At 17.5% G+C, this 11,802-nt stretch overlaps 1 protein-coding gene and 1 non-coding gene across 2 annotated transcripts; one reads left to right on the forward strand and one right to left on the reverse strand.

Annotated features, from left to right (window-relative positions):
* Positions 1-602: 602 nt before the first annotated feature.
* Positions 603-7,543, reverse strand: PRSY57_1137200 (hypothetical protein; the record flags this gene model as incomplete). The annotated part of the gene is made up of 7 exons (XM_020114986.1): positions 603-622; positions 745-903; positions 1,217-1,534; positions 1,641-1,769; positions 1,934-2,675; positions 2,903-3,128; positions 3,267-7,543. The coding sequence occupies 7 exons, from the start codon at positions 7,541-7,543 to the stop codon at positions 603-605; spliced, it is 5,871 nt and encodes a 1,956-aa protein (XP_019970355.1).
* Positions 7,544-8,492: 949 nt separating this feature from the next.
* Positions 8,493-11,691, forward strand: PRSY57_1137300. The gene has a single exon (XR_002204071.1). It is a non-coding gene (non-coding RNA).
* Positions 11,692-11,802: the final 111 nt, after the last annotated feature.

The raw sequence follows: 11,802 nt of genomic DNA on the forward strand, positions 1-11,802 counted from the left end.
GCATAAAAACAAATGTAACGGAAAAAAAGAAAAAGAAAAAGAAAAAGAAAAACAACAATGTTTATATTTATTATAAATATATATATTTAAACATCATAAACAAAAAAAAAATATTTATATATATATTAATTATATATCCATAAGATCTAAGATCCTATAAAGATCTAAATTTTAGTAATAAAAAAAAAAAATAAATGAATAAAATTAAAAATTATATATTATAAATATATTTATGTATAACACAAAAATTAGAGAGATAAAAATATAAGGCATAAAAACAAATGTAACGGAAAATAATAAATTAAAAAAAAAAAAATATATATATATATATGTATATATATAGAAGTATTTTTTTTTTTAATTTGCTTTTATATAATAATAAAAGGTTCATTTATATGATTATATAGATATTCAAAAACATATATGAAATATAAAAAAAGAGAAAAAAATAATTTTAACATTATATTAATACTTGAACAATTAAAAAAAAGTAACTTTAAAAGCAACATATAATAATATAATGTAATATACACACATATATTTTTCTTTTCTTTTTCTTTTTTTTTTTTTTTTTTTTTTGTATTTATCTGATAATAACATTTCTATATTAATGTATTAATTCCTGTAAAAAGTAAAAAATATATATATATATAATAAAATTGTTAATTTAAAAAAATAATATATATGGCTTTTTCTTAATAAAAAAAAATATTTATAAATAAAATAAATATAAAAGTTACTTACCAAATAAGAGAAGAGCATTTTCAGGTGTAAATTTAGCTGATATTAAATTCGAATAGTGCACACCAAAAGATTTTGATAATTTAACATATCTATTTTTATCTTTTGTATTATTTAATTTAATTCGTTTTTTATCCATGGTACTTTTAATTTCTTGTGATGCTAAAAAATAAAATATATATATATATAGGTATGTATGTATGTATGTATGTATGTATGTATGTATGTATGTATGTATGTATTTATTTATTTATTCAATAAGATATGCATAAATATGTAAGGATTTATAATAAATTATGCATTATATATTAATATATATATATATATATATATATATATATATATATACTTCTCAGATAGAAAGAATATACAAATAAAAATAATAATATATTATCTGTCATATATATATATATATATATATATATATATAAACATTATTTTCCATGTTTATATTTTATTTAATTTTTTTCCCAACCTTTTGAACAATTATAAAAATCAATAATATTATTACAAGAAGCAGTAACCAATAAATTGTTGTCATAACTAAAATCGATATTTAGAATTTTATCTTCATAAAAACTAAAGTCGTCTTTTTTTATTTCAGATACATTTTTCCTTTCATCAATGTTCATAAGATCATTCTCTAAATATCCATCAATAGACTTTCTAATGTTATCTGCATATTTGAATTCGTCAAATGAGTTAATGTTAATGCCTATATTTTCTTTTTGTTCTACTTCAATAAATTTGTCCATGGCCAAGTCTATTAGGTTTAGGTTATTAGTATATCCACCTATAATAGAAAATAATATATATATATATATATATATATGTATGTATGTATGTATGTATTTATTTATTTATTCCTTCAACTTTGTAATATTTATATATGTATATACCTGCATATGAAAGAAAACGTCCATTCTTTGAAAAGCTTAAAGAGGTCACACCGTGATTGCTAGGATAATTATTTTTAAATCGTTTTATGAATGAATTAATCCTAACATCGTATAAATGTACATAATTATCTGAAAAAAAAGAAGGAAAAAAATAATAAAATGGATGAACAAATGTATAATATAAAAACATATAAACATATACATATTTATATATTAATTTATATGAATTTTGCTTTTATGTGATGATATTTTATATTTTAATTTTTGAAATATGTTCATTTTTTTAATATTACCATAATAACCACATGCTACAAGCGTATTGTTATAATGATATTTACATACATTAACCGGACAATTATACTTATATGTAATGAATGGATATGTTTTATTAGTAGAATATATTCTTAAATTTCCATCATCTTCCGCAGTTGAGAAGAAGTATCCTAAAAAGGGTGTGTCTATAGACCATATTGGTGTATGTCCACCTACATATTTTACATAATTTTTATTACTAATTGTGCTGTATAAATATATATCACCATTTAAATTACCAGATAATAAAATTTTATCTGTTTCACCAAAGGACAAACTAGACACATTAAATGTATTTCCATATAATTTTGATACTCCCTTATTGTTATATTCATCTAGTTCTAATGGTATGCTTTTCTTTCCATTTATATAAGATTCATGTTTTCTAACGTCATCCATATACTCATTAATTTCATCTATATCTATTTTCTCATTCATTACTTTATTCATTTCGGATTTTTTTAAATTCCATAATTTTATTATGTTATTTGAATGTGCTGTTGCAATTAAAGATCCGTCATATCCAGAAAGTTCTGCACATGTCAGGTCATTACAATTGTTTAAGCAATAATAAAGTATACTTGGAATATTCTTTTTGGTTACTCTTAATCTATTAGTTGCTTGTGTTTTTAATATATGTTTATAATAATAATAGGCATCATTATTTTCATTAGGTACATAATTATTTTGTTCTTTCTCCGTTAGAGATTTTTTATTTTCATCCTGATATTGTAGCAAAAAATAACCAAACATAAAACAAAATAAATAATACATAAATGTGTTATATATATATATATATATATATATATATATATATATATATATATATATATATACATACATATGTATATATTAAAATAGAAGGAAAAAACAATTACTTATAAAATGATACATACATTTATTATAACGTTACAGAAATATATCATTGACTTCTTTTTTTTTTTTCATACCTCTACGATTTCATCGTTAGTTAAATATATAGAAGGTAAATTCCATTGCACAGGAAAAGTTAATTTCACGTTATAGAAAAAATTTGAAGAAACAAATGCATAGAAGAAATTAAAATTCCTTTTTGTATCATCAATTTCAATAATTTTTATTTTGGTTGTAATTATATTGTACAAAGGAATACCTTCATATACACTTAAGTATTGTAAGAGTGATTTTTTGCCTAATCTAAAATGAAATAACATAAATGAAATAAAAATATATATAACACTGAAGAAAATATAAAACATGTAATATATATGTATATATATATATATTTATTTATTTATTTATATTTATATATACATATTAAAATGAAATACATACTTTGTCATGTGCACAATATGTTTTGAATTTTTCTTTTTGAAACGTATTAATGATATCTCAAATATTTGTGTTAAACTAACACACGTTAATAAGAACTTTGTTACAGGTTCGTAGGCGGAAAATTTTTTTAAATATTGGTTTTTGAAATTTTCTATATATTCATAATTAATAGTTAATAATAAAATATATATTTCTAATAAAAGACAAAAAGCAATATTATATAATTGTAATTTAATTTGAATAAGATTATTATCACACCAGTTAATAAATTCAGAAAAACAATTTATTAAATTAGGAGCATTAATATCTTCTTTTTCAATTTTATCTATTTGTTTCTCCATAGGTGTAGAACAAATAGTAACATTTATATTTCTATTGATATTATTTATTTTATCTTTTAATATATTTAGAACATCTTTATCCAAATTTAAATTATTTAACATTGTATCTAATGACATATTTTTATATGTATCCAAATCGAAAAGTTTAAGTTTCTGTACAGGCTCCTTTTCTGTCATATTATTATCACTATCATCCATAACATTTCCAAATATTTTTGTTAATGCTATTAATTTTTTATCACATCCTAAGTTTTCAAGTGATTCTCTGTTCATCATATTATATGGTTGTTCAGAATAATGCATTTTGATTTTTGGAGTAACTAAATTATCTTTCTGCACATTCATATTAATATTACTACCAAAATGGTTATTCAAGTTATCTATATTATTATTATTATTATTATTATTATTATCTTTTGTTTCATCACTTTTTGCATTATGTAATATTTCATTTTTACTATTTTCAGAAATGGTGTTACTTTTTAAATTGTTTGAATTAAGATTATCAATAATTTTATCATCATTTTTAAAAATAGGACAATCCTCTGTTATATTTATTTGTGTTTCTAAATTTGTTTTTATATCATTATTATTATTTTCTGTTTTAGATATATGAATACTGTTATTATTTAATATATTTTGATCATCATTTTTTTTTAAATTTAATATATCATTATTTTTTTCCAAATTTGTCTCTTTGTCTTTTATATTATCATCTAATATAGAAACTTCATTTTTATCATCTTTAATTTGTATATCTGATTTGTTTTTGTCCTCCTTTTTGTCCTCCTTTTTGTCCTCCTTTTTGTCCTCCTTTTTATCGTCCTTTTTATCCTCTTTTCTATCTTCCTTTTTATCTTCCTTTTTATCGTCCTTTTTATCCTCTTTTTTATCGTCCTTTTTATCGTCCTTTTTATCGTCCTTTTTGTCTTCCTTTTTGTTTTCCTTTTTGTCTTCTTTCTTTTCTCGTTTTTTCTTTTTTTTCTTTTTTTTCTCTTCAAATTCTTGTTCAATGCGTGCCTTGAGTTTTTCAAAATCATCTTGTAAATCCGTATCCAATGAATTATCAAAACTATTAGATATATTTGAATTTTTATTAATGTTTATTTTCATATTATTATGTAGACTACTATTCTTATCTAAAGGAATAGTTCCATTAAAGAAAGGTATGCGATTATTACTTATTCCATTATCAAATGAAGTTGTATTATTTTTTTTTATTTCTTCATATAGCATATCATTATTAACAGACATTGCATTACCCATATTATTATTTATTTCTAAATTGGTCTTATTCATTTTATCTATTTTTTCAATTTTACTTCCTCTAGGTTGTTTAGAATTTGGCTGATCGTTATTTTTTGCTATCTTATTATTTGTGCTATACTTTCTTACAGATGTATAATCTGATTGTTTATTTTCGTTTTGAGAAGGATCATTAAAAATATCCATTTCATTCATAAAATTAAAAGTACTGTTCATATTTAGTTTTTCTTTATTTAATTGTAGTTGATACATATTATCTGTATTTTCGATATTTGTTAAATTATTATTAATATTATTATTTGTCGTTGTATCATTATTTTTGAGCTTTTGTTTTTTGACTCCCACTTTATGCATTGTGGATTTCATGTTTGCAGGTGCTTTCAGCATTACATTATTGTTAGCATTATTAATACCAAGCATATTACTATTATATCTTATATTAATTTCTTCATTGTTACTTTTAAAGTCATTACTGTTTTCTATATTGTTGTGAAAGGGTTTCATAAATAATTGTTTATTATTATTTATATCATTATCTCCACTATTGTTATTATGTGATTTATAATTTCCGTCTTCGTTATATAATAAATTGATATTTTTATTCATATTATTTATATTATTATTATTATTATTCATATTATTATTATTCATATTATTATTATTGTTGTTGTAATATAATTCATTCGATTTTGAATTTATATTATTATCCATAATGAAATTATTGCTATCATTATTATTGAATTTATATATTTGGTTTCTATTTTTATTGTTTATATTATTTAAATTTATAGTTTTAAACACAGTCTTATCTACTTGATAGGAATTATTAACATTGGAATTATTTACATTAATCCCATTATTCATATTATTTATACTATTCATATTATTTATACTATTCATATTATTTATACTATTCATATTTTTCATATTATTCATATTATTTATACTATTCATATTATTTATACTATTCATATTATTTATACTATTCATATTATTTATACTATTCATATTATTCATATTATTCATATTAGATACATTATTCAAATTATTCATATTATTCATATTAGACATTTTATTCACATTGTTCGTACTATTCATACTAGATATATTATTCACATTATTCGTATTATTCATATTTCTCATATTATTTATATTATGTTTATTATTTATAACACTAGTATTATTTCTTTGATTAATATTACTTTGTCCTTTATTTGGCATATACACATTTTCTTTATCATTTATAATTTTTTCTCTCTTATACATGTTTTCCATGTATTCATTTTCCTTAAATTGTTGTAAAGTATTAGAATTGTCTTTTATATTATTCACTTTGTTCATAGTATTATTATTACTGTTTGTTAGGTATATATTATTCTCTGTATTTTTCATATCATTCATATAATACATATTGACATTGTTCTGATCTGTATTCATAAAACTATTTTTGTTCATACTATTTTTGATAATCATTTTGTTACTTATCTTTTTATTTATTTTTTCAGCATTATCTATATTACTGTTCTTGTCATTATTTAATTTTTTGTTAATGTCTATATTATTTTTCATAATATTATTATAATTTATATTATTATAATTATAGTTAATATTACTCATAACACTCTCTCTTGCGCTATTATTACTAATATTATTATTATTATTATTATTATTGTTGTTGTTTATTATACTATTTTTATGTATATTACTATTACTTAGATCATTACTCATTTTTATTGAGCTCTTTACATTAATATCTTTGACCATATTATTATTAAAATTGTTTAAATTATGTTTAATATTACTTGACATATTTCGTGGTTTAATATTTGCAGATATGCTACTTATATTGTTTGGAATATTATTTACATTATTATTTAATATGCTATTACTTCTATTTTTTGTTATATTTATATTATTTGACATATTTATATTATTTGGCATATTTATATTATTTGGAATATTCATATTATTTGGCATATTCATATTATTTGGAATATTCATATTATTTGGCATATTCATATTATTTGGAATATTCATATTATTTGGCATATTCATATTATTTGGAATATTCATATTACTTGTTCTGTTCACATTACTTGATATATTCATATTATTTGATATATTCATATTATTTGGAATATTCATATTACTTGTTCTGTTCACATTACTTGATATATTCATATTATTATTTGATGCATTCATATTTTTTGGCATATTCATATTATTAGCACTATTTATATTATTGTTCATATTCAGGTTATTTGTTCTACTCATATTATTTGATAAATTAATGTTACTTGTTCTGCCCATATTATTTGGAACATTTATACTACTTGTCCTATTAACATTATTAGTAATATTCATATTATTATTAATACCCACATTATTTGTCATATTCATATTACTTGATACACTTCTACTATTTGCCATATTTATATTACTTGATATATTTCTACTGCTTGGTATATTTATATTACTATGTACATTATTAATATTATTCATAGGTCTCGGTATATTATTAATATTGCTTTGTATACTACCTCGATTATTTGCAATATTACTCATGATATTATTGGGCATATTCATATTGTTATTTATGTTTGTACTTCCATTTTTGTTAATACTGTTATGAATATCATTATTATATTTATTGTTATTATTATTATTCATATTTTATTTCAAATTTTAATAATTGTAATTCTTCAAATTCATTAATATTAATCAGTAATTAAAACATAAAACAAAAAAATATATAATATTATATATCTTTTTTTTTTCCCACAAATACAAAAAAAAAAAAAATAATAATATTTTAATTATAAAAATATTATATATATATATATATAATATATATATATTAATATATACATATAATAGTTGTATCAATATTTATATCAATTTATATCATTATCACCTTTTCTTATATTATTATAATTCTTTAATTTTTTTTTTTTTTATTCTTCTTATATTTAAACCTTATTTTGTATATTAATTTTGAAAAATAAATTTTTCCATATAAAATGTTCGTTTTTTTATTATGCCTTTTTTTTTCTTCTTTATTTTACAAAAATATAATCATTTTCATTGTAATTAAAAAAAATTTAAATAAAAAAAATGATACATATAATATATTATATATATAATAAAAGGATATAGAGTATTTTTGTTTACAAATTAAATAATTTTACAAATTTATAAATGATATTTTTTTTTTTTTTTTATGTTTTATATGAGCTTAATTATATATATAATTATATATATATTATTATAAATTTACATATATATGCAATATTTTTTTTTTCATAAAATAATATATTTTAAAAGGTATAAATTTATATATATATTATATATATTTTTTCATACCATATATATAATATTAAAAAAATAATACCTATATAAAATAAATATAATTATAATATATATATATATATATATATATAAAGAAAAAAAAAAAAAAAAAAAAAAAAATTATATTTATATACCAATTATTTTTTTATTTTTTTTAAAGTAAAAATAATTATGTATTAATTAATAAAATCATCTTTATTTAAAATTTACACATATAAAATAAATATTATTAAAATTAATTTTTAAAGGGGAAATAAATAAATATGGCAAGTGGTAATTTATTAAACAATTTTTATGGTATAATTTAAATTTTTTTTTTTTTTCTTATTTTCGTAAAAAAAAATTAATATGAAATGTTTAAATATAATTATATTTTGTTCTTTATAGAATAAATTATTCAAAATTTTATACGCTCAAAATATAATATGTTAAGACTTAATAAATATATATATATATATATATATATATATATCAATATATGTTTTATATAAAAATTACATGTTCAGCTTAAAAAATTAAAGCGATGTTTTTGTAATAGTTATAATTCTTTTTTTTTTTCTTTTTGATGTCCTCTTTAAGTACACAACTGATTTTATTCATAGTTATAAAGACCAAGAATAATTTATACCTGAATAAAAAGAAATAACCCTGAATAAATTAAAATGTCCTACTTTTATATATATTTAAAATATATATAATATAACGCTGAATTATTAAAAGAGAAAATAAAGAAACTAAATGAAAATAAATTAAAATGGAAATAAAATAAAAGATGAACAATGAAAATGAAGAGAAAAGAAAAGAAAAGAAACGAAAATAAAATAAAAGGTGAAAAATGTAAATAAGAGAAAAGAAAAGGGGGAATGTTTTAAAATTACATATAATCAATTATTAAAAAATATATATATATATATGAATGAGGCCCCTTTCATTTCACTAAATATTTATATATATTTGTTTTGCATATTAAATATATAATAAATAAAATAAATTCTTTTATAATCTTAATTTTCTTACTAAACTTTTTATACGTAATATAAATTAAAACTAAGGTCTATATTATTATGAATCGTTATTCATATATATATATATATATATATATATGTATGTATGTATTACTTTAAAAGGGTTATATGTTATGATTTTAACTTTATTTTAATATATATAATATGTATTTACAAATATAGATAGAAAATATTAGACACATAAACTTATGTATATATATACAGGTTTATATATAATAAAATTAAAATATTCTAGTATATGTATATTTATATATAAGTCTATATGAGTAAACATATCAACCTATATAGATAAAAATATATACTAATATTTATCTTTATATATATGAACATAAATATATCCAAATATTTATATATTTAAACATATGTATATATACAAAAATATATATAATCACATATATATACATATAACCATAAACATTAAAAAATATTTATGTAATTGGATGTGTATATATGAAAATATACAAATAAATATATATAAACAAAAATTAACATAGACATAATAACAAATAAATATATATAAATAAATATTAAAATATACATAATAACAAATAAATATTAATATATATATATATATATAAACAAATAAATATATTTATATGAATGCGTATATATATATATATATATATATATATATATAGGTACGTACACGCTTATCAAATAAATATGTCATATATACATGATATTATAAACATTAATATATAAATTCAATATATATATATATCATATATTTATCATTTATATGTATAAATTTATATACGTAAAATGATTTTTATATATTTTCTTTTTTTTATGTTTTTTTTGTTTTATTAACAAATAAATAGATATAAAAGAAATTTTAGTTACATTCAATTAAAAGAAGAAAATAATAATAATATTAATTGATTTTATTTAGTACTATATAAAGTTTTCCTGTTAGAATAAATATATGAAAAACATATAATAAATGAAAGATTTTAAAAAATATATATATATTTGTTATAAAAAATTATAATAAACTAAACAAAACGTGCGTGCATATGTAATATACATATATTTTATTAAAGATGTAATTTAATATCAAAATTAATAATATAGTTTATTATCCAATTAATGTTTTAAGAATATGATAACTTAAAGAATTTACTATTTTAAGAATTATATGATTTAAGAATATTCGAGCGATCGAATTATCGAAATAATGAACCAAATAAAAAAAAAAAAAAAAAACTAAATATAAAATATATATTAAAAGGGATTTACTAAGAAAAAGAAATGATGTGTATCATAATGATGTAGTTATCAAAATAAATTTTTTTTTTGGTTATATTAATGTTATTATTTATAAATAATTATTTATTTTTTTTTTTTTATACATGCCCATTTCGTGTCTTTTTTTTAGAAATATATCTTTTGTAATATTTGTTATTTATATATAATTTACTTAATGTGTTTATTATACAATAGTTTTGTTAGTTGTAACTAATTCTAGAAGACATAAAATGAACATATTATAAATTTTAAATAATCAACATGGATTATTTATTATTTGAATGTGTCCTTAAATTATGGATGATCCTAATATTATATAACTTAAATAAATCACTTAAGACGTTTAAATTTTTTATACATTATTCAAAATAATATGGCATATCAATATTTTCTTTAGGAATATAAATATATATATATATATAAGAACCCTTCTTATATTATATAATAATGTAATTTCTTGTTAAAACAAAAAAGGAAATAAATGTACATATATTTAAGAAAAAAAAAGTATATATATATATATATAATTTAAGAATCTGTAATTTATTATGTTAGTTTATTCTGTAATTTTTTATATGTAACACATATATATCTTTGACTTAGCTATATATATATATATATATATTAGAAATTATTTTGTTTAGTATTATACTAATTAATCAATATAAAATTTTATAATAAAATATTAGGCTATAGTTGTATTATCTTTATATCAATGTCATATTTCCCTATGATTATCCCCATAAAATGCAAATAATAACTTATATGTTGTAAAATATAGTATCTTAGAACATATAACATTTTAAGAATAAAAAAGCAAAATAAAACAAATTTAACAATTTATTTATAGTTTTTTATGTTATTATATATTGTAAAACATCAGTATTCTTAACGAATTAATAGACACATCTAAGTTCATTTAAGAAGAGATATATTTTTAGTTATTTTATAATTATTCATTATATTTTTTTTTTTTTTTTTTTTTTTTTTTCTTAATACATATAATTTCATTTTATTTAAAAATATAACAACATTTAAGAATTTTGATTTATATAAGAAATATTTTGCCTCACACAGTTTCTCTTTATCTTAATTTTTATTTTATTTCATTCTTTATTTATTATTTTTTCTTTATATATATTATATATTTTTCCATTCCCTATTTAATATTACATTTATTTAAAAATATAAGTGGAATAGTAAGCGAAATAAAAAGATTAGCATAATATCCTTTACACATAAATACCATATAAATATAATATATATCTAATAATATTAATTTTAACAATATATATATTTATATAAATC

This window comes from Plasmodium reichenowi, chromosome 11, assembly GCF_001601855.1.
Source record: "Plasmodium reichenowi strain SY57 chromosome 11, whole genome shotgun sequence".
NCBI lineage: Eukaryota > Apicomplexa > Aconoidasida > Haemosporida > Plasmodiidae > Plasmodium > Plasmodium reichenowi.